Source organism: Anoplophora glabripennis, unplaced genomic scaffold (genome assembly GCF_000390285.2).
Source record: "Anoplophora glabripennis isolate ALB-LARVAE unplaced genomic scaffold, Agla_2.0 scaffold220, whole genome shotgun sequence".
In the NCBI taxonomy this organism is placed as follows: domain Eukaryota; kingdom Metazoa; phylum Arthropoda; class Insecta; order Coleoptera; family Cerambycidae; genus Anoplophora; species Anoplophora glabripennis.
In genome coordinates this window covers 298,270-323,691 of record NW_019416530.1, presented here as the reverse complement: position 1 = coordinate 323,691, position 25,422 = coordinate 298,270, and the positions used below count along the sequence as shown (strand labels likewise).

Genomic DNA, 25,422 nt, shown 5'->3' with positions numbered 1-25,422 from the left:
ATATTTTTTCTACAAACGTCAAAAAATGACAAGGTTTGCGCATTGACAACAATATGCGAAGTGACACTTTTTTTCGGATTCTTACGTTACCATGACACCGTGCGCGAAATACTTCGCGCACTAGGGTGCGAAGTATTTCGCACACTGCATGTAAATTAATAAGTTTTGTATTTCAATCTTTAAAATAATTATTATTGTTGTCAACAACAGCCACTTTGTTTCCATAGTAACAGTGAAAATTTGATTAGGAAAGACATTTTAAGCCAGCTCAACACTATTTTCTATAATAAATAAGGCATTTTACTTATTTATAATATTTTTAATATATAGATTTTGACGTTTGTAGAAAAAATATTGTTTGCATCTCGTGCGCGAACTACTTTGGTGGTCTCGAATAATTTTTTTTCTCGAAAAATTCAATTCTCGATCACCAAAGTAGCATTTCGCGCACTAGATAGAAAAATAACTATTCTTGCGTATTATAAACATGCGATACCTTAAAATCAAATGTACCTTTGAATCATGCAATTTTTTGTTGTAGTTATATTATATCATGGAAAACATTTGTATAATGTACGGGGTTATCGCGCGAAAATTACCCGCTTCATATACAGGATGTATCACTTTTAAATGCGGAAAATCTTTGGATTTTGAGAAATATGAAGTCGAAAGTTATCGTTATACAGTGCGTTCACGATGAAAGGAACAAATTCGTTTAAAATTGAGGTAATTATTTTGTAGAAAAAGTTCGGACACTTATTTTTAGATGCGGGCATTTTTCGAGATAATAAATTGCCTGCTTGGTTTTTCTTTTACAGCAAGACACAATATTAGCAAATTATGTAATAAACTGTTAAATGATGCAGATATTTGAAAAGATTAACATTGAACTCCTTTTTTATAATTCAACCAGGAGAATTTCAAATGTAGATTGCTACAAAATTACTCTTTTTATGATATAGTACAACAAATAGATGAATAATTAATAATGAAGTTATCGGACCACATTTTTTCGACGGAAATTTGAGCAGCGGGCTTTTTTGGAGAACGATCTACCTCTACTACGTCAAGACATTCCTCTTCAAATCAGAAGAACGATGTTCTTTTTACATGATGGTGCTGCGTCCCATTATGGAAGAGGTGTTCCTAATTTCATCAATGAAAAGTATCTAAATCAATGGATAGGTAGTGGCGGTTCCATTGCTTGGCCACCGCGATCTCCTGATCTCAACCCGTTGGACTTTTTCATGTGGAGACATGTAAAGATACTTACCTATTGAATGGGAAAGCCTATTGCACGGACCAACTCAGTGGTAGTACATAAAAAATAAGGCTGAGAATTAACTTTGTCAATATTGTTTATGCCGGATCAAAGTGGAACGCGCTACATTCAATCCTTGAACAAAAGAAAACGAAATAAGAGTTTCCAAATTAGTTCCACTGTCCCCTGCTCCTGTCCGTCATGGGCCTAATGACAAAATCAGTGACCCTTAAAGCAGCGGAAAGAATCGAAGACGTCCCCCGTAATATAAATATCATCTGCACGTTGTAAATGTCATCGAAGTATTTCCATTCCCCCTTTTTATGACAGTCGTTCCGGTTGGGGTGATCCCAGCAGGGGTATTTAAGAAAAACAAACTGAATTCACGGTCCCTTTTATAATTTTATTTGATGTGTAACGGTGTAGGAAGATATACAAGTTACAGGAATAATTCTGTGTTTCCAATAATTTGTCCATGATCCGTGAAATACGGGTTGTTCCTCGATATTTCCAGGACGAGAAAAAATGGGGGTATCTTTAGATATAAACTTTTTTCCTGAAATGGGTAACAAGGGATGTGTGCTTGTTTAAAGAGGAAAATAGATATCACGTTTCTTGCAATGTCTTTTATTTATTTAATTTTTAATTCACTCTTTTGTACGAGTGTGCTACATATACAGGGTGTCTCAGTTTTAATCTATGAGGCTTCGGGAGCAGAGAGTACAATGAAAAATAATGGTTGTGGCGTGTGCGGATATTTAGTGGACTGTATTTAAGGTTAGAGTAGATGCAAAATGCACACTTACAATAAGTCGCTGCGGTCTTCTTTCTGGTGTTGGTTCTGGATATTTAACGCTATTTACCGGCCGGCACACTGGTCACTTAACAATTTTGAGTATCTATCTTCGAACATACATAAACACTTGGATAACACTGTTGAGAGTCTTGAGAGTTTTTTCTTCTTAACTTGATAATTTTCAACTGTAACTGTCCCTTTTCGACGTAGAGCAGTTGCGCATGTGTACCATTCTATGACAAATGGGAATTGAGGAAAAAGAAAAGGTAATTGTGTGTTGCATATATTTAAAACCGAGTTTGAGTTGACTAAAGACGGAACAATGGTACTTTGTCATCTAAACTTATTTCGGAATCTCAACGTTTTCGAGACATAGGGTGTTAATACTTAAAAAAAATCATTTACTATATTTATCTTCTGAAATAATAGATATATTTGGACTAAATTTGGTGTACGTTATATTGGCTAATGTTTCCATAAAATACTGTATTATCAAGACTTTTGTGCAACCATCGGTTGAAGATTTCAAAATAAGTTTATGACGAAGTACCATTATCTTTAATTGTATACTATGTTCCCCGAAGTCGCATAGATTAAAGCTGAGACGTCCTGTATAAGACCAACTTTAATGAATGATTCCTTGAGTGGTTGTAAGTGATTTTCGAGATAGAGCTGAAATTAAAATTAATCATATTTTAAAATATCTGTGAAGACTTTTAATAAAGAGTAACAAAAGGGTTATGATTTATCATATTAAAAGCGGAGATACTGCATCTCACTAAAAACTCCAAGAATTCAACGCCGCTGGATAGTTTCAAAATTCGATCATTACCTGTATATTCTTATGATATGTCCAAGAAAAAAATATTTGTCATTTTATCTTAACAATTTTCAAAATATTAAGTGACGTTTATATCCAAATGTGGTAGATATCTACCTTTAAGTCATTAGCAGAAGTTTCTCCATTCTATATCAAACGTCTTTAGGTGTATTTCAGAAAAGGTGATTTTTTCAAATTTCAACAACCTGTACCTCGAAAACTGACGATTTGCGGACTCATATTTATAAGCGTTTTTGGTTTAAATTCATTCAATGAATCACCCCCGTTTGTCTAGGTACTTTATTAACACCCTGTATATTTTAGATCTATACTATACTGTAAATATACAGGGTGATTCAGTTGTAATTTTAGCCACGTACTCGGAAGGCCTAATAAAGACAGAAAATCCAAATAAAAAATGTTTAAAAGATAAGCAAGTTACCTCTTAACTTCCGCTAATTCGGCGCTCTCACATTCTCTGACGAACAAAGCATTCGAACATTGAAGAACCATATAAATAATAATAAAATAGTCTACCATCCTACAAATATACCACCGCATCTTCCGCGTTTTTCCCACAAATTTGGAGATCACGTCATACATATGGAGAAGGGATATCTAGAAAATTGTAGAATGCAATAAAACTAGTAGTTTGTCGGATTGTTTCGCGTGTCGGTCGTAATGTGCGAGTTAAGGATAAAGAATCAATGTTGTGATTATCAATTTTATATAAGAATGTTACAAAGAAATCCTAACAAGGTTATTCATCTCCAAGTTATCAAAAAATAAGTCCCGCAAAAACCTTGAGTTGAATAGATTCCATCCAAAATAAAATTAAAAAAAAAACTTTCTATATTAAGCAGAGACGTATTCCAAACTTGAGTCTAATAAAATTCATATGCAGGGTGGTCCGTAAGTAATGGTCCATAGAGACATACTAGATTTTTTACTTCAATATATTACAATTGGAGCCAACATGCCTTAATAAAATGTTGATAACAAAAAAGATACAGGGTGTCAAAGTTGGAAATTAAAAATTGAATTTTCGTAATAATTATAATATTTTTTAGTGTATGAACGTGAAAATTTAGGGGTAGATGTTTTTGTATACGAGAAATAATAATTTGTTATCTATTTCGATGTATCTTCTAGAGGGCGCCACATACGCCGTGTTTATGACGTAAATACGAGCATAATTTTTTTATCCACAACGTTAACGCTTCTTTTTTTTAAAAATCTTAAACCTACATTATTTTCGTGAAAAAATGGTATACTTGTCATTAGCTCTAGAAATTGTCCGTTTTCAAGAAAAACGCATTTCAACAATCTGCTGCATGTTTCATTACAGGAAATTTTATCGTAGTGTGCGCTAATGAAAACATTAATTTTGACAATTAAACATTATCCCTTTGTACACATTAAAATACAAATTATCAAGTTGATAAATTTTATTTACAAAACCAGTTAAAGGAGAAATTTAATTAAACAAAACTATGATTTTATCAAGCGTTTAACAAGTAAAAAACTGAATATGTACCTAAGGAAAAATAGGAAATGTTTCAAAGTAAATTTTCAATATGTCCACCATTCACCTCGATGCACTTGTCCATACGATTTATGAAAGATCGTCTAATATTAAATAATACCATTGGATCAAAAAAAGTTGAGGCATTACTAATTTCTTGCCAAAGTTGGACGCGAGTATTTATAGTGTTTTTATAAACAATTTCCTTCATTGTGCCCCATACACCAAAATCTAAAGGGTTGAAGTCTGGACTACGTGGCGGCCAAGGAAATATACTACCACGGCCAATCCAACGTTCAGGAAAGTGTTGGTTTAGATATGTTCTTACTTGATGAGTAAAATGTGGCGGAGCGCCATCTTGCATGAACCACATATTTTGCCTCAAATTCAGTGGTAACGCATCCAATAGATCAACAAAGCTATTTTCTAAAAAATTTAAATAACTTGTACCATTTAAATTTCCTGGCAACTCATATGGACCTAGAAAATGGTTTCCAATGATCCCACACCAAACATTAATCTTAAATTCATGTTGAAAGTGCCGTTCTCGAGTTACATGAGGATTTTGAACTTCCCAACAATGCTTATTTCTTAAATTGAAAATACCTCGGCGAGTAAATGTCGCTTCATCTGTAAACAATATTCTGTTGACAAATGTATAGTCAGTATTCTGCTTGTTCCGAATATCACTTGCAAATTGATATCTTGAAGGAAGATCGACAGGTAATAAATTTTGAACTGGTGTAAAATGATATGGATGATATTTTTCTTCATGTAATGTCTTTAAAATTGATGTTTTATTAATTCCCGTGGCTGCAGCTAATCGTCTTGAACTAGTTTGTGGATCATCTGCAATGCGAATTAGTATTTCGTCTTCCTGGTCAGGCGTAATCATTTTTGGTCGACCTAAATTATCACGTTTAGGACGAAATGAACCACTTTCGCCTAAGTTTCTGAATAGATTTTGAAACAGTCGTTTACCAGGTTGCAATCTGTTTGGAAATCTTCGGCAATATTCACGTTGCGCAGCACGTCCATTGAAATTTTGTTGACAATAAACAACCGTCATATCTCTCATTTCCAAATTCGAGAAATTATTATGTCTCGGCATAATTCGTTATTTTCTTTTAAATACTTAATTGATTTTTACCAAAAATTAATAAATACAATTTGAAATAATTGCTAACTGTCACAATGATTTTTTCTAATTGTCAAAACTGTCTTGGCATTGTCGCACACTACGATAAAATTTCCTGTAATGAAACATGCAGCAGATTGTTGAAATGCGTTTTTCTTGAAAACGGACAATTTCTAGAGCTAATGACAAGTATACCATTTTTTCACGAAAATAATGTAGGTTTAAGATTTTTAAAAAAAAGAAGCGTTAACGTTGTGGATAAAAAAATTATGCTCGTATTTACGTCATAAACACGGCGTATGTGGCGCCCTCTAGAAGATACATCGAAATAGATAACAAATTATGATTTCTCGTATACAAAAACATCTACCCCTAAATTTTCACGTTCATACACTCAAAAATATTATAATTATTACGAAAATTCAATTTTTAATTTCCAACTTTGACACCCTGTATCTTTTTTGTTATCAACATTTTATTAAGGCATATTGGCTCCAATCGTAATATTTTGAAGTAAAAAATCTAGTATGTCTCTATGGACCATTACTTACGGACCACCCTGTATAAAGTACGTGGATTAAAAATATTCCTGAAATCTTTGCTGTTACGGAAAATACAATCCAAATTTTTATATTTTTATTTTATATACTTTATACTTCTGTTCAAAATTAAACAAAAGTACCTTTTCTGCTGATAGTCTGGAGGAGTTCAAATTATTTCGAAAAAATAAACGAAATCGGAAATCTTCAAAGCATCGAAATATTTATAAAAATTGTAAATATGTCAAAATATCGCGAAAAATTATTATTGACATGTTGTTCTATCTATTTGTTATTGTTTTTGTGATTATTTTCAAGATTGTTATTGACTCACTCATTTGCGTGGGTAGGTTCTTTTATAAAAGTATTTTTTTTGGTAATTGAATGTCTTTTCGTTAGCGTCGTGTTCCTCAATTCATTATCATTATTTATTTTTTGCTCACTAATGCGAATAACTTGATAACAAAGAAAGATATCGAACCCTTTTTGGCGTCAAAATGTAGCTATTTTTATGCTCTTCGAACTAACCTTTAAAAAGTTTTATCCTGCTATTTCATGCTTTCTTAAAAACCTAAACTTGGATAAATAGCGCCAATTTCTTTCAATAGAAATTTCAAACATACGCTATATTCATCAATTTTTTTGTGCTGAATTCATTTATGTAAAGAAAACTATAGCACAGCATTCAAAATTTTTGAGAAAAATCCATAAAACGGCTTCCTTTTGAAATAATGCCATCTATAGAGTTCCATATTGAGGTAAATGACATTACGTATTCACTACGAGATAAAGCATGAAAAGACCTTTCCAACGAGGTATAACACTATGGGCTTTTGATGAACCAATCCTAAAAAAAATGCATTTTTCTAAGACATTAGGGGCTTCCCCCACCGTTCTGTCGAGAGATAGAACAACATATATATATTTAATATACCTGAATTGGAAACATTTCTGAGAAAAATTCAACTCTATGTTTTGGCATGTAGGTTGCGCCCCCTAGCGGCCGAGCTACGAATTTGGAGACTATTTCCAGCGATTTCTCTTGGTTGATTTATTAATCGAATTTTTTTCCCGACGTTCTAGGGCCTATACTTTCCCTTATATCGTACCTCGCCGACTTTAGTAGGACACTCTGTATAGCTGAAATTAACTAGTTTAAGACCACCATATACCGTTAATTAAAAAAACTGTAATGACTGTACTTTTAACATTTATATTCAACAGTCGGAATAAATTATTATCAATTTTATTTTCAGTTTAGTATTCCAGTATATAAATTATTTAAAATCATTTCGTTACAGGCGTCGTCTTGTTTGATATTTCAATACGCTAAAAATACAAGACGCGTTATGTCGGAGAGGGAGCACCCCTCGCCGAAACCGCCCCAACGTGTTTTTGAAAATAAAACAGATATATCACTTGGAAAAATGAACACATTCCCGCCGAGCGTTCTACATTCTTAATATAACTCCGCCGGAAGAAAGACGCTACGCGGCGCGGCGCGAGCGGTAAATCAAAGGCAACAGGTTCTTAAACTTTCTTGTACTCTTTTCGGGGGGAAATATAACGGGACAAAGTACGTACAAGGGCGATAAAATAGTGCTTTAATAGGGATTATGACTGGCGCACCGCATAAAAAGTTCCTCCGGCAAATCCATAAATCACGGAGTGTTTTGCAGACGCCAATTTGGCGATCGATAAAAAGTTGAGGCTTCAAAAACTGCGGTTCCGTCCGTTTGCCGAACGAGTTGGCGGCTGGGTGGGAGCTTTTTTGAGCTCTGATAATTTCGGGTTTTTTTGCTGCTTTTCCTGGCAAATTTGTAAGCTATACAGTGTGTCCTGAATCTGTAAAAATTACATGCCTGTACCGTAAATAAAGCTCATTAACGGCGTCGTTTATATGCGCAATTTTTTGTTCAGTACATTAGAAAATCTGAGCAAGTTAGATGCAATATCTCTTCGCTGTACCAATTGTATAAATTTTCTTCAGGGTATAAGACAACTGACAATACATTGAAAATAAGGAAAAAGCATATTTTTACTTCGCATGTTTTTCTTTTATTTCCTGAATTTTGCACGTCTGTTAAACATAGAAAAAATCGCGTGCGGTACTAAAACATAATTACACCGCGTATAATGCTTTTGGGAAACTATTAACACATGCTTTAATCACAATTATTGAGTATCTTTACAAATATGCCGGACAAAACAGGAAAGGTAGGTACATTTTCTGATGTTTACATGTTCTCCGTGATCTTTCAATGCGCAAAATTAAGTTAAGCTTAAATTAAGTTGCTCTAGTTTACTTGTTCTACTACTAAAAGTGCAATTTTTTGTCCACACACACCAGCCTTAAAAAGAATATTATTATTTAGTTTAATCATAAATTCATTATAAGAAAATGAACAGTATTTTTTCAAAACTAAAACATTTTTTTTATAACTAATTTTTTGTTAAATACTGGCACTGTAAATTAGACAAAATAACAGTATTAATGTGATTGAAGCAAGAACTATTTGCAATTAAAAATGTTTGCTTTTAATAGTTACATTAAATGTTGAATTTTCTAGCGACAAAAATGTCAAACACAAAGCTTTCAGTGTCCATTTGTCCACTCTTAAAATTCCTAGCTTCATTTAAAAAATCGCATACAAGACTTCTCTAATTAAATTTCCTAAGACCGGTGCTGGGATTTCTGAATATTTGAGAATGTCAGTCGTATGCCAGTCAACAGTTTATAGTGTATAGTTTTACTAAAGAATTACAAAACTTCGACACACTTTTCAATAATTGCACTGTAAAGAATGTTTGATCTAAAACTACAAATAACCTTAATAATAAACTGTAACAGACAGATAAACGTTTTATGAAAAAATAGACGCATTGGGAAATATAACTGTATTATTGTGATTCTCCATATTGCGCGAAAATGTCACTAGCGATCTAGCGAAAAATCGCTTCAGTTTCGAATCCCCAACTCGAAGTAGTCGTGTCTTCCGCACAGGAATAACAGCATTTTCTTCTCAATTTACTGAAAGATTTTTTTTATTCATTTTATCCAGGAGCTAACGTAAAATTTAGTAGTTTATAGGAAATGGCCACGGAAAAACGTTTAGCTGCAAAAAATTTTACACCAAAACTTAATCAAATGAAAATTGTTAGTGAATTTATTCTCAATATTCTCAACCTTTTAATTTTCAATTTTTCACAATTCTGTGATAATCTTCTTCTGATAATATTGTTTGAAGTTACTTACTTGTGGCATAGTTTTTATTTCTTCTTTATTTATTTGGTATTTTGTCACTTGTTATTATTTTTATGATTTAAATTTTTATGGAAGATAAGTTTATTCGAAAATATACTGTCAGCGGTTTTTATATTTAAAATGGTAAGTACTCGGAAATACCAAAGGTATTTTTCGAAAAATTAGCCCGGATGTCAAAGTACATTTAGTGTAAATGATAGTTAACTTTGATCGGTTATAACTACGTAACTAATTGACCAATCGATCTGTTTTTTTTTAAGAAGCGTCTTTCCAATAACTTTTAAAACCTTCTTTAAAAAATTTGATTTGATTGAATATTCACCAAAGTTATTCTAATTGTTTATAAGTACAAAAATTCGACCAATGTTTGAATAAACGCCAGAGCTCTCCCATCTGACGGATTCGAATTTTTCAAAAAAAGTTTGAAAGCTTGAGAGCCCTTCTATATGTGATTATATTTTCAAGTATCTAAGGGCCTTGGTTTTTGCTGTGCAAAATTTTGAAAATTTGCAATTTTTTTTTAAATCTGGATTGCAAAATTATTATGCAAAATCTATCGAACCGATTTTGATGAAATTTGGTGTGAAGATTCTACATAACATGAAGTTTTCTTGAGCCAAGTATAAAGGTCCTATACCCAATTTAAATACCCCAAAAAAAAATCCCTAAAAAGTATTGTTTTTTAACCCCATTTTTGATTTTTTTCGATTTTTACCATAATAATCATGGTTCATTCGATTTGTAACTAGTGTTTTGTAAAAAATTTAATTACAAATATTTTTTTCCTCTTCCATTTTCGCCTAAAATCAACTCTTGAAAAGATACATAATTAATAGGAAGAAAAATATGACATTTTTCGAATTTTTTTAACATATTGTGCCGCCAAAAGTTAAGCCTGAGGGTTGCTTTCGCTGTACAGCAAGAAATAAACGCTCTCTCAACGGTACTAATAAAGAATTTTATTGAAAACTGGTGTACAGAAAACTTGTGTATGAAAAGACGTGTTAACAGGGTGAATGTTCGTTGGAGAGTGCCTGTGGTTGAAGTCGGTGGTAGGTAGCTTGGTAGTCGGTGGCAGAAGTCCCTGGTCTTGGCGCCACTCTACAGGGGTCGGCTTCCGGGAACCCCGTGGTGCGTCCGGCGGCGTTCTTGTCGTTGTACTTTCAAATATGGGTCACTTGCAAACATGTGTACCCACAAGCCCACTTTTTTTATGCGCATAGAAAAATTTTCATTTCTAGTGATATTTGAAAGCCAAAAAGCCAAAAATTTCCGTGGATATGCGATTCACCCAAACCAAAACAGATACCGCCTGGTCTAATAGGACACTCCATACCTATGATTGACCGTTTCCGAGATATTTTGATTTTTAAGCAAAAATTGGCAGATGCAGACACAGGTTTATTTTTTAGTGCAAATTGGACATTTTGTAGAGGAAGTCCTAATTTATCGAATTTGAAATGAAAATTTTCCAGTTTTTATACAGGGTGGTCAAAAAAAAAAGATCCAATATTAAGTTCGGAAAATGCGGAAAACTCGAAATTTTTAAATGGAAACCCCTAATTTGTTAAACGTATTCGCATTCTGCACTAAAATTAAGTGTAACTTTGTTGAATTTTCCCTATACCTAAACCCTTTGCTAATAAAACAATAATTGCAAAAAATATTCTCTCCAAATTCGTAAATATCTTGTAATTTATAATAAAATTACGAAAACAGGCTTATTTTCGTTTCTTTTCGAGTTTAAACAAGAAATGAATACACACTACAATTCGAAGCGTTGCATTTTCGTTTATTTCTATAATTGATCCATGCGAGAACGGCATTTAAAATGGATTTAATCAAACTGTAATGTATTTAATTAGCGATCGCAATATCCGCACAAAACATCATGCACAGATTTTAACAGAATTAGCTACAATCATGCAGGCGAGTAAACATTTGCACAGAGAATTTTTTCATCGCGAGTCTTCGGGGATTCTATAAATATCAGGATACCTTCCCTCGTTAGGAAAATTTTTTAAGCAAACGAAAAAAAGAAACAAAAATAATTAGCATCTGGGGGCCGGCGAGGCAGTGGGTGGATGGAGCTGCGTTGCCAAACAAAGCAGAGTGCAGGCTTCGCAGCGGAATGAATAGGGCAATCGTAAAATTAATTAAAATTTCATATTTGCACGCCGTGGTCGGGTTGCATACGCCGCTCGCGATTCCATTTCAAATGTCGCATTAATTGCCATTTATTCGCTGCCAAATTCGATGTCTCCGAGCCACAGACGTAGATGGAAATAAAAGTATCAATGTTTCTCTTTCCGTCCTTAATTCTAGACGGGATTTCTGTCATATCGTTCCAAGGTGTACAACGTACAGGTTTGTCCGACCGTGAAACGATTGTGACATAAACGAATCGAGGCGACATGCGGCATGATGAATGAATTGAAAAAGGTAGGCACGAGTAAATATTTGGTTAATTTCATTAGCATTGGTCGTGTGCCAATTTAAAAAATATATTTTCAGGAGTTTAAGAAAAACTTATAATTTTATTTTTTTTTTAATTTCAACTTGTTACGGGTGTATTTTGGTATCAGGGTGAAATAGATTCAAACAATCTATTTTTAGTCCAACCAAATACACTTGGAGAAAAAAAAAATGTTACGCGGACTTTTATAAGTGGGAATGGTAAAAGGGCTTATAATAAACCTAAACAAAATAAATTAGTGAGCAGGGGTGGCGGAGGGTTGATTTAGGGGTTGAAAAGTTGTGAAAACTTGAATCATTGGGATTTCTGGCGAAAGTTCACGTCAAACAAAAAAGTAACCAGTACCAAAGTTGTAGATCATGCAAAAATCTACAACTTTTGTAGAGGTCACTCTTTAAAATAACGCTCAAAATTTCTGAGAAAAATGCGAAAAACAGTTTTTTTTCTGACTTTTCGTTTTTTATTTTTCATTTCCGCAAAAATAATTTAATTTTAACGAAACTTGGTGCAAGTATATCTTTCTGCGTCTTAAATAACTACATTTCTTTTTTAGATAAAAATCAAGAAGTTTCGGAGATATTCATTTTTTTCGGTCTGAAACATTTTTTTTTTTCAAAGAAAAATTCTAGTTAGAAAAATCATCGTACAGAATTCTGCCGGTGATATTTTTTTTAAAAAAAAATTAAAAATGACGCAACAATGAATTTTTCAGTATTAATTTTTGATAATTTGTTTAAATTGAAAAAAATTAGTTAAGGTTATTTTTTTAAATACATTCCTGCTATTTTTATTACAAAATCTAGTCATTTTTAATTCTGAATTAAATGATATTACTATTGTAATCGCTTAAAAGGTTTTTAGCTATCATTTAAAATTTTTCCTGAGTACGGCTCTGAACGCTTTCAAAATATCTATTGGAGGAAGTCATAACAGTATAAAAGTCAATACAGCACAAAATATCCAACAATTTTCTTAATCAATAATTTAAAAACTTGTACCTAATAAAAAATAATACGAATTTATGAAATGTTTTATTTCTAATTAGTATTGCTAATAGTAGTAAAAAAAATTGTTAGATATTTTGTAGGGTATTGACTTTTATACTGTTATGACTTTATCCAATAGATATTTTGAAAACATTAAGAGCCGTACTCAGGAAAAATTTTAAATTTTAGCTAAAACAAGCTAAAAACTTTTAAAACGATTACAATAGTTATATCATCTAATTCAGAATTAAAAATGACTTTAGATTTTGTCATAGAAATAGCAGCGACGTATTTAAAAAAAAAATTACCTGATGATGACCCATCGAAGACGAATCGTCGGGTTGCAAAAATGTTGACGCCTTGTATAGAGCGAAAAAAAGTGGCATAGCAAATATGCAATTTATTTTAAAATTAGTTTTCAAATAAAGCCAGGAAAAAAAATTAACAATTTTGCAAAATTTCGGGTTTTTCCGGATATCTCCGGAACTACCCGGAATTTTAAAACTTTCTAAACGGCATATTGTTAGGTATAAAAAACACAACTTTTTTCTAATCTGAGCTACCCCATTTCTCTTACCGTTTCCTAGATCCTAATGCTATCCCATCCTTATCTTGCACACTGTATATCTATGAATTCATCAAAATTAAAAAAAATAAGTATACTAAACGAAAAATAAATAATTATTTATTTTATTTATTCACTATTCGACTTATGTTATAGTAATAGTGTATAAAAATAATGTTTTGGGTCAAACAATGAGACAATTTGTTTGTATTTTTTTTCCGTAGAATTGAATGGTGTAATCAATTTTTGATTTTTTTTTAAATTTAAAACAAATTATCAATAATAATTACTGAAATATTCATTGCTGCAAGTCATTTTTAAATTTTTTGCATTTTTAAGAGCACGTTTTTGAACTGTGATTACAGATTTTTTTATTTCACCAAAAAGTATATGCCAAAACGAAAAAAATGATCACCGGCAGAACTATGTACGATAATTTTGACAAGTAGAATTTTTCTTTGAAAAAAATATGTTTCAGACCGGAAAAAATAAATATCTCCGAAACTACTACTTTTACCAAGTTTCGTCAAAATTAAATTATTTTTGCGGAAAGGGAAATAAAAATACGAAATATCAGAAAAAAAAACTGTTTTTCGCATTTTCTCGGAAATTTTGAGGTTATCTTAAAAAGTAACCTCTACAAAAATTGTAGATTTTTGCATGATCTACAACTTTTGTAGATTTTTCTTTCGCCAGAAATCCCAATGACAAGTTTTCACAACTCTTCAGCCCTCACGCATTTATTTTTTTTAGGTTTATTATAAGCCCTTTTACCATTTCCACTTATAAAAGTCCAGGTAACATTTTTTTTTTCTCCAAGTGTAGTTTGGTTGGACTATTTGATCACCGCCGTATAAATTTGGCAACACAATTTAGTATCAACCGTATATTTTCTTAACCTGTAACGTTACATCGATTTCTTAAACATGCCCAACGTTAAAAACACACGTTTATCTTAATCCATTTTTGTTTATATGCAACCGAGAATTTGACTTTCGGCTGTGTAGACCAAGCAAATTAAATTTTTACTCGAAAAAAGTCCTATCCGCGAGAATATTGTAAAATTCTCTAAAGGAACATAACTTTTCTATTTAAACAAATAAGTGAGGAAAATAATTTTTTCGCTTTGCAGGAAGTAAAATTATCTACAAAATGAGACTTTTGGTCGTAGAGGGTACTTTTTTTATTTTAAAACTGTATTTTTTTACCAGCTATCCATTGCATCTATTTTCGGTGAGATAGCATAAATAGCAACAATGTTATTCAAATTGTTTATAAGCGAAAAACGCACGGTTTTTTAATGCACAATTTGAGAATGTTAATGTCAAAAAAACGGTGATATTTTTTAATAGGTCGCTTAATTACGTCTTTAAGATTACAATGACGCTTTCAGAATCATGTTTGGTTGAAAATTAACGCCTGTACAGAGGCTTAAAGTTCATAACTTTTGGAGCCTCCGCTATAAACAAATAGAATTGTGCGAAAACTATTGCACCTACAGCGCCCACTTTTGGCACACTTTTAAAGTATGACAAAACCCTCAACTTGTCATAGGTTTTATAAAATTTTAACAATAAATGCGATAGTTATAAACAAATTAAAAAATGGGCACTTTTCTTGTTTTTTTTGCAATAACTTTTTTGTTTATTAACCGATTTTAATTTAACAAGTCTCATGTAGATAATTTTACCCCCTATAAGCTGTCTGAGAGTCACTTTTCGCTAAAATTGATGGTTTTCCCTGCAAAGTGAAAAAACTGTTTTCCTCACTTATTTGTTTAAATAGAAAAGTTAGCTAATAAAAGTTTACAATAATCTCGCGGATAGGACTTTTTTCGAGTTTCTCTTTTATTTTCGCTAGTTTTCCTGGTGTAGTGGCCTAGCATCTCAGTCGCAACCTGTATATCCAAACCGAACGATTAACGTACACAAAAAGGACGCTGATGCTGAGGCGTAATATGTATGTAAAGCCGTTTTTAACCCCGGGTAGAGTACACAGTGGGGTAGCGGCCGAGCTGTGCGGCCCAATTTTCGCTTGCACAGCACACTGCGTCACGGGGCTCGCCAGCAGCCCTGCCACAATTTATATGCAAATTTGCGTTCCAGGTAACAGTTATGTTTGTTATACATCAAACCACCATCTTCCCCGGCGCGCGGGAGGAGGGCCGCGTGCATGTTTAGACTTATCCGATCCAGCCAATAGTGTGGTGTTTACTCATTAGCGGATCCAAATATGCCTATCTGCGAATCTGCCGCCAGTGTAGGTATTAATTGGAAGCGTTGGGTAAATAGAGGGACAAATATGTAGGTGTACTTTCATGACCGTGCGTTTTAGTTGTTATTTGCGGGAAAATTTAAAATATACAGTACGATGCAGCTACCCGTGAATGGATACGAAAGAGACATATACAAAGTTAACCTTTTTTTTCATAGTTTTCATACTCTGTCACCAGACATGCATATTCAATTGAAAGTTACTGAGCGCTGTTCGAAATTCACCTATGTTTCGAAAAGAATTCGTTTATCTTTCAATAAAGAGTCACTATTAATCAAAATAAGTTTCAGCACCACATCCCTTTGGAGGCTCCTACAATCCACAGAGAGACGTCATTCTTCGACTCTGATTAGGACCCTGCGGAAGTAACGTAGTATGAGTTCGAACGTCAAGTCAGGGATCATGCAGTTCACTAACCAGTATCGGATCCTGGCTAACCCACGTAGCAACACACCACCCAAGCTTTGTCCACACTGAGGTGAAGGCCCTAAGGAACACAAGCTCCCAAAAACTTCCACACACAAACCCTCCAATGAGACATTATAAGCTTTAGCTCTTAAATATACTTGTATTAATTCCTCTAAGGGGGTCATATGCTTAATACAAGCTCCTAAAGCCTCCTCACCCAAGCTCCTAAAGGTTCCATGCAGGTACTCTAAGGAGACTACACACCCATAAACTTTAATGCCCTAGCTCTGTATTCAAAGATAGTGACAAAGAAATACCAGAGTACCATACTCGACAGTGCACTCATACCAAGTGCCCAGTGAAAAAGAATATTAAGCCAAAAACCTCTCATAAACAAAAAAACCAAAAAGACAGCAGTATCATTACGTCTCTAGGTAAAAATAGAGACTGGAGCAGTATCCCAAGGCCAAGCAATCTCGTCACCAATGGAGGAAGAACGCCAGCATCAGTCTACAAATTCGTGATTATTGTATGTATGCCATTTTGGCAAAAGTGTTTATCACTACTTGCTAAAGATGTCAAAAAGTTTATTAAAGCACTAACAATGCTACTTTTACGCCCAAATTAAAACCATTTCACCAAACACTCGAACCAAAACATAAAAAAAGAGCGAAAAGGTTAAAAATGACAACAAGCATTGATTTGTTTTCGCGCGGTAGTACGAATGTATGATTAATAAATACAGAACCGGCGTCAGAAATCTCATTAACTTCTAATGTGAATTTTTGTTTTTTTTTCCTATTTTAGTGAATATTATAATTTTTTATTCAGGAATTTTTCAATCTATTAAGAATGAGCAACACTCGAAGATGTATGGTCCTAGTACCCAGATGTTGTATTAAATCGTCTAGGGCTAGGAGTATATTTTTGTTGTTGCTTACACCAACGTAGCTACAAGAAATCGCAGCAAATAAATTCATGTCAAGGAATCAAAATGCTTAAATTAATCACGATAGTTTTTAACAAAGTAGCTTCTTATAAAAATATTTCTTTTTTTATTGTTTTAGATCAAACCGATATTTTTTTTAACAAAAATGCTAGATTTCAGAGATTTTTTTGTCAGATTTTAACAAAAAATGGTACAGACTAATTTAAACTCAATTTTATACGAAACTGAGGACATTTTTGCAACAATTTTTTGTTCGGTTTTTTTGTAATTTTTTTTAACAAAAAAATGTAACGGATTGAAATCACTAAAGTTTCAAGCAAAATTGACGGGATTTTTTGTAAATTTTTTTGTGCGGTCTTTTGTCAGTTTTTAACAAAAAATGTAACGGACTGAAATCACTAAATTTTTAAGCAAAATTGACTGAAGTTTTTGTTAAATTTTTTGTCGATGTACTCCCCTCCTGTCCCAGGCTGTACCGAGAGGAGAATTTTTTTAACGCAAAAAATTCGATAGTAAAAAATCTCTTTCCAGAAAAAAATTAACAACTACAAAATTTGCGATTTTTTATTATCATTCTAATATTCCGATTCAAAATATTATAAGTTTCACTTTTATTTAGATCATTGAATATTTATCAATTTGTTTCATAAATAAAAAATCAAATATTTCTAAAAAAAACTTTATTGAAAAGAACAGATGGCAGATGACAAATTCGTAAAACAAACAAAATATATCACAATGTACAGATGAATGTAATAATTTATTTGTAATATAATACAAACACAAATTAATATACAGTGTGCACAGCAAAAACTATTTTGAATTTTTCCGTGAGATCACCGTATACCGGGTGTTGTTGAAAGTATTGCCACCAAAACAACTCTGTTGCAGACTCTCCGAAGTCAGTTGAACTTGTATAAAACACCCAGCAATACAATTTAATAAGTTTCATAAAAAAAAGCTTTCTGCTAAAGGTAAACAATAATTATAATTTGTATATAAAGTGCAGAAAATTCCTATTATATGTTCATTTGGCCAACGACATATTTTAATTATTTATGTCCTGAAATAATTGTATTATATTGATGGTAAATTTTGGTTATGACATCAAAAAACAATTACGTTTTAATCAAAATATATTACTGCTCGGCATTGCTGCACTGCACTACTAGGCAATTTGTCAACAACTGTCTTTACAGATACCTTAGAAAAAAATAGTTCTAATCCCCAAATTCTCAAGAATTGCGTCATCCAACGTAGTGATACGGAATATTTTTTTCCGCTAAAAAAACTTGAAAAATGACGAAATACGTGTAGAAAATTAAAAAAAAATTGAAAACAAAAATTTAAACCTGAATAATATAATCTAGAAAATTAGTTCAGAGAAAAATATAAAAATATAACTGAGTGGCAATTTTGTCAAATTCTAACCCCGCTTACACCTTACGTAACTTCAAAAATTCAGTTCTGTATCACTAATATGAAAAGAGATATTTAGACAGCAACATGTACTTTCCTACGCTCGACAATGCACCACTGATGTCACAGTGCCCTTACGAATACGCCTTTCGAAAAACTATTGTCTGTTTCATTTTTCTCCCATTTACAAATGGTTACTACGTTGACGTCATTTTCGTATTCCGTTTTTGAAATCTATTCTCTGTCGGCCGAAACATTAAATCCTATAAATTTTAAAGCCCATAAAAGTTCGGATAGCGTCGCGCATATCAGATTAAATATTGTGCCTACATAGTGGTTAAATTAATTAAAACGATCGCCATAGGCTGAATTAATATGAAGGATTATGTGTCATATAATTCATAGGTTATATCAATGAGGGTAGATCGGGGATACCCCTAAGAATATATTAAATTAATTTAAACTTTTTTCTGCATTGATGTCAAATCACAACTTTCAAAAAGAATTATGAGGATCTAGATGGATAATAACATTAAAAATGTCCATCTAAAATAAGTATTTTTTTCGTACATTTCGGACATTTTTATTAAAATTTTATTTATTACTCTAAATAACAATTTAACATTTAATGTTATATGTCACATAATTGATTTGGTACGACTTTTCATTGAAGCACTATTTTGTATTAGTATATATTACCGTCTTAAAATGGACACCCTGTATAGTCGTATGTAATAAGCCAGAGACTTTTGCTCTTAAAATTTTATTTCTTTAATTTCTTTCTAAAACACTGATCTTGTTTTATACATATACAGAGGGCTCAAGAAAGAATCACTTTATATACAGAGTATCAAAAAAAAAATAGTGAACTGGGGTTCGTGAGGTGATAGTACTGATCAAAATAAAAAAAGTTCTTCGAGACGTGAAGAAAGTGAACAGCTTTTATTTATTTCTTGGCACAGTGGCAGATCAGTCCTTTATTAAAACAACATATATGAAAAATTCTTACTTTTTACGTAAACAAGGTCTCTATTCAACACGTTAGAGTGAAGCTGTTCGCTCAAACTTTTTAATACAGAAAGTTTCTTTATAATTGCTTGTTTTGGTTCCGATACAGAACGAACTTCTATTCAAATTGACTGTTTCACATATAAAAACAACTGTTGGGTAACCATTTTTATAAAATGTACACAATAAAAAAAAAACTAACCGAATTGAAGTTCAATAATTTTTAAAAATCAGTTTGTCTTTAGTTTTCAGTTTTAAAAATAATTGTGTTACTTTTATCAGTGTCAATGACCTTTGACACTGACTTAGTTTGGCTGAACTATACTACGGTCACAACATATTAAACTAAACAAGTATTACATATTAAAAAAATATTAAATTCTAAACAAATTACATTATGCTCTTACTTTTTCTCTTATTCACCCACTTCATCAGTCAATAGTTAATACTTAATCACAGAAAAAGCTTAATTTATATTAACGTAAAGTATTTTATATTATTTATACGCAACTAAATGATCAACGGTATACTCTCCACAGTTTAAATTTAAGCAGAATCCCATCCTGTTCCGAACACAAGAGAAACGGAGGCTAGCCTTGTTACAATAATTTTAGTATTCAATTTGTTGGTTTACGGTTTCTGAAGTGTATTTGTGTAGTGTAAACGTATCAGTGGCGGCTCGTGACATTGTGAGTAGGTGAGGCCCGTAGCTTTTTTACTAGGTGGGCAAGAAAAAAGTAAAAAGGCGCTGAAGGCAATTTTTTTTTTAATTTTCAAGGTCAAACGACTAAATGCATCTGGAAATTTTTAATTGCATTTATATTATAGAAAAACTGATGTTCACGACAAGAATTTTCGTTAAGATTTTATAAAAAGTAATACGCAACTAATTGGATAATCCGCTCTCAAATAATAAATAGGAATAAACGTCCACGTAATTTTTTATTATAATCGCAAATTAAAAAATATTATTAATAATATCAGAACTTTAAAAATTGTATTTACAATATAATTAAGTAACAGAAAAAAAACAATGTGATATATTAACAAAATTGTTCCTACTTGGTTTATGAATACTAAAACATGAAAATATACAGGGTGGTCCGTAAGTAATGGTCCATAGAGACATACTAGATTTTTTTACTTCAAAATGTTACGATTGGAGCCAATATGCCTTAATAAAATGTTGATAACAAAAAAGATATAGGGTGTCAAAGTTGGAAATTAAAAATTGAATTTTCGTAATAATTATATTTTTGAGTGTATGAACGTGAAAATTTAGGGGTAGATGTTTTTGTATACGAGAAATCATAATTTGTTATCTATTTCGATGTATCTTCTAGAAGGCGCCACATACGCCGTGTTTATGACGTAAATACGAGCATAATTTTTTTATCCACAACGTTAACGCTTCTTTTTTTTTAAATCTTAAACCTACATTATTTTCGTGAAAAAATGGTATATTTGTCATTACCTCTAGAAATTGTCCGTTTTCAAGAAAAACGCATTTCTAAGTCTTAATGCCCTTAAGACACAAAAAATTTCTTTCTACCGAGACATTAGTTGCAGGAATTGTTAAAAGTGGGCAAAACAATTTGTATGTTTCCGAAAATACCATTTAAAATTCATTGTATAATATTTCTATCGTTTTTTGAACTTTTAAATTATGAAATTGTTCGTCTCTGTACAAAATATTAAGTTCTTTCCTATCTATTTCAAAAACGTTTGGATACATTTCTAATAAACATTCAAACGATTTTTCGGTAAATTTGTTTGCATATTCGGGAAAATTTGAGGAAACTATTAAAGCAAAAAATTTTAAATCATGTAAATTCCCAAAACAAGTAGGTACTTAATTAAGGGGAAATATATTTCGAAAATATTTCTAATTCATGGCAACTTTTGCCCCGTTTACTTGGTAGTCAAGTAATGTTTTTTGCATAATTAAAAATATTTTTAAATTTTTCTTCTTTTCTTAATTCAGAAATTCTTTGACTAGTGATTTTAATTTGTTTAAAGCAGCAGTTTTCGTCATTACGTCTTGAGAAAAAGGTGTTTCAACAGGTAAAGCAATATTGTGAGATAGTTTCATTATTAGCTATGTATATGTAGGTATATGATAATATAATAAGTATCTATTAAATTACGTTAAATTTAGTTTTACTTTGTTTTGTTGTACCTTAAAGCCTTTGTACTATCACTCACACTGACATCAGCCCGCGTACTATGCGACGCGTACATTAACCACGAATTAAAACTATAAGTAGCTTTGAGCGGGCCTCAGTTGCTTCATACGACGAGCCACCACTGAAACGTATAATCTTATAAAGTTATTTATTTCAGTGTTTAGTAACGGCTCAGTGCATTTTAGTGTTTCTATTTTCAAATTTCTATGTGATATTATGAAAGGGCATGCATATGAATAAAAAAAGTGTATTGTAGCCATATAGCCTACTTTTTGTCAGGAGAAAACGATGCTGCTGCAAGAAGACAATACCAGATGGATTATCCCCGTTCTGCAAGTGCTGAATGTAGTGGGAAAATGCCACTAAAAAGGAGAAAACTTTTGATTCAATTGTTTTCAGGTATACTGGGATCAGAATAAGATTATGAGATGAAAAATTTATTATTGGTCGGCTAACATCGCAGGCGGCGTGCTCTTGGCACAGGTACGAACAACCTCTGCCGCCCGCCGACATCAATAACAACTTTACTCCAGGCGTGGATTAGAAGTTTTAATAAGTCGGACACATTCGCGATTTAGCCCTAACCTAACTTTGATTAAGCCGTAATTATGCCGAAATTAAAATAAAGTCCGCTGGAACCGCTCAGCTCCTTTGCGGCCGCGCCCGTAATTTGAAGCCCTTCATTTGCATATAGATTGTCAAACGGGCCGCCAACTCGGATATCCACATACACCCAATTCGCTTCGGCATACACGTCATTATTTCGACAATAAACATGCATTTGCATGAGGTCCCCGTCAAGTATCGACTTGCGGAAGGCCCCCGAAAAGGGTCCGCAGCGTCAGCTTGGTGGGATGAGGAGCGGTCCTATCTATTTCGCCTTACAGGGGCGTTATAAATTTAAATCGCCACTCGAGAGTGGCGTAGCAGCAGGCCGCGGCCGCCAAAATACGTTTTTCTTATGGTTTATTCTGTGTAGCTTTATTTGTTTTTATAAAACCCCCTACATTCCTAAAATATTTCATAAAATAGGTTACATCCCATAAAATTTTAAGAATTATTTCTCTTATCAATATAATCAATAAATGTCGGTCGAAATTTGAAATTTTTAGCGACGTTTCGAATCCAACCACCGGAGCTGTCGATGGAACTAAAAACCACACCAGACACACTAGGCCAAAGCAGACAACAATCAGAGTGCACGACCGCTAAAAATCACCGCGAATCGTCGAAAAAATCACCGATGTTTCGAATTTTCTACTAAAACAGCTCGAGATCCACTATAATCGAGCCACGATCAACGAACGATTTGATAAACGTGAATCTAAAAACTTAACACATTTAACGATGATTCAAGACAATTCCGGGAATTGCCGATATCCAGAGAAACCAAGGGCATAAAATAACGGCGAATATCTACCCAGAGAACTGGCGGAGCTATCAAGATATGTGATCGAACGTTGACTCAGGTTTTGTGCAGTTAACCAGGTCAACATTCTTGGTCAGTACATTGGTTATTTCAAGTCATAGGTCATCATGTCGTATGAATAGCTTCATTTAATAAATGCAGGGTCGTAACATCGAAATTGTGTCTCGTTTGAATGTTGTATTGATGTCGTGTCAATGTCGTATGGTGCCGTAAGGATACGTTCTGAGTAAGCAAAATGTTCGTAACGGAATCTATCACTATAGAAGTGTCGGACGAATCGAAGTTTACCAAACAAAAGCGTATTCAACTGTATGAAGCTAACATATATCAAATTGTCAGGTAACATGCTGTAATAAAAATTTGGATATTTTCAATGGCTCTTGTAGCGGTTACAGTTTCTGAAATGTTGATGCCCTCTTTTATAAATCTGTTTTCGACTTAACGATCAGAATTACTTTTTTTAATGAAAACTATAGTTGGCTATGGCCTGATATAAGAGGATGTTCTGCGTTGTTTTGTTTCGCAGCTGATCTTGTTTTCGAGTCTGCCAGTTTAGCCATCTGGAAAACCTAGTCACTGAGTAGCAGTAACCGTTTAAAACCAGTATATATCTGGTGGTTTTACTGACGAAAGACGTTACTGGTAGTCCAAAGAGTAGTTGGTTCCCACAATGACATTAGTTAAATATAAAGGTGTTTCACAGAAGAATAGCAACTCTTTTTAAAACTTTTACCTTACTCACATTCATTACTTTAAACAACTGCTTTTAAATTTCTTTATAGAAATTTCCTAAAACTTTTAACAAATGAAATTGTGTATATCACATATTCAAAAGAGACGTTAAAGTACAAAAGTTAATACTTGTAATAAAGAAAAATAAAATTTTAACAAAAGTGTGAAACTATTGAAATTACTGCGGTTTTACAATGCTACATGGGAAATCTTTAGCTTTAGAGGTAACATCTGCTTTTTGAAAGGACAGTACAATTTCTTACCTAAATTCTGGATTTCGCACGGCAGCACGACGGTGTCTCCTGTAACGGCCTTAAACGTATTCCCTCTGGAGATAAACTTCGGCGTCGGATGATTGCCAAATACTGAGCCTAAAAGAAACAACATATTAAATTTGATAACATAATACTAACTGCATGATTTTTTGCTATTTCTAAACACAATTTTCCTAAAGATATTATCAAGCCATGTCATCTGTTTAAGAGGGCTCTATAGCAAATAGGCAACCAGCAATACATTTTTATAGATTTTATTACACAGTTTACCTAAATATGAATTAATGCACAAATAATAGACTTTCCCCCATTTTATCGCAGATTTTCTGTAAAATAGACTTAATTTGAAACTCAAATAACTTTTTTGTGTAAATAAATTTATAATTTATGATGCCGTTTGTTCAAAATCAGCAAATTACAAATTTTTTTACAACAAAAAGTAACTTTATTTTATAGGAAATCTGCATTAGAATGGAGGAAAGTTAGTTAATAATAAATAATACAAAAAATTTAGGATTTTGCTAATTTTTTTATACATTTACAAATTTAAATGTGTTTTTGTTGGAAACGGTTGACTTTAGAGATATTAACAAGGTATACCTTTTTTAACCATAAAAGTTGAGGCAAAATATTTTTCCAGTCCAAACTGAAATACGCCGTGGCACAAAAAATTTTGGCAGTTTAAATGCGTCCTAATTGTCGCTGTGGCCCCCTCTAGAAGATACAACGAAATCGTCGATAAATTCGAATTTCTCATCCCAAAAAAACCCACGAAATTAGCTCGAAGTAGCCGAAAGATATTAAAAAAAATGTTATTTATTTTTTCAACTTTAACACCCTGTAGCTCAGTTATTATTAATTTTTTTGGACAGTTTAGTTAATTTGACTTATTCTGAGCCGTAGTAGATCTGATGGAGCGTTGTACAGATATTTTAGAGACACCCTGTATAACTGCTATAGTGATTGGTTCTAACTTGCTTAGATTTTCTTTTACTCTCGACAAAAAACTGCTATAAATTACACATTCGCAAGTGACCCATTTTTAAGCATTACGTCAAGAGCGCCAGCAGGACGCGGCTGGACGCACCAGCGTTCCAGGAAGGGTCTACGGCGGACTGGCGCCGGCGACCAGATGCTTACTCATATTCCTACCATCGACTCCACACCACGAGGACAGACTCTCTAACGAACACTCACCCCGTCAACACGTCTTTTTCTATACAACTTAGTTTTCAATAAAATACTTTATTATTACCGTTGAGAGAGCGTTTTATTCTTGCTGTACAGCGAAAGCAACCCTCAAATTCACCAAAAATTACGCATAACAACGCCCCTTTAATGTTTTTTTTTTTATTTATTTGACAATTTTGA

At 32.8% G+C, this 25,422-nt stretch overlaps 1 protein-coding gene across 1 annotated transcript in view; it reads right to left on the bottom strand.

Annotated features, from left to right (window-relative positions):
* The window catches only part of LOC108906098 (lachesin-like), a 238,359-nt gene that overhangs the window by 193,591 nt on the left and 19,346 nt on the right, over positions 1-25,422 (bottom strand). Inside the window, exon 2 of the mRNA XM_018709256.2 lies at positions 24,040-24,147. Coding sequence (XP_018564772.2) covers positions 24,040-24,147 — 108 coding nt within the window. The remainder of the gene's footprint in view (positions 1-24,039; positions 24,148-25,422) is intronic.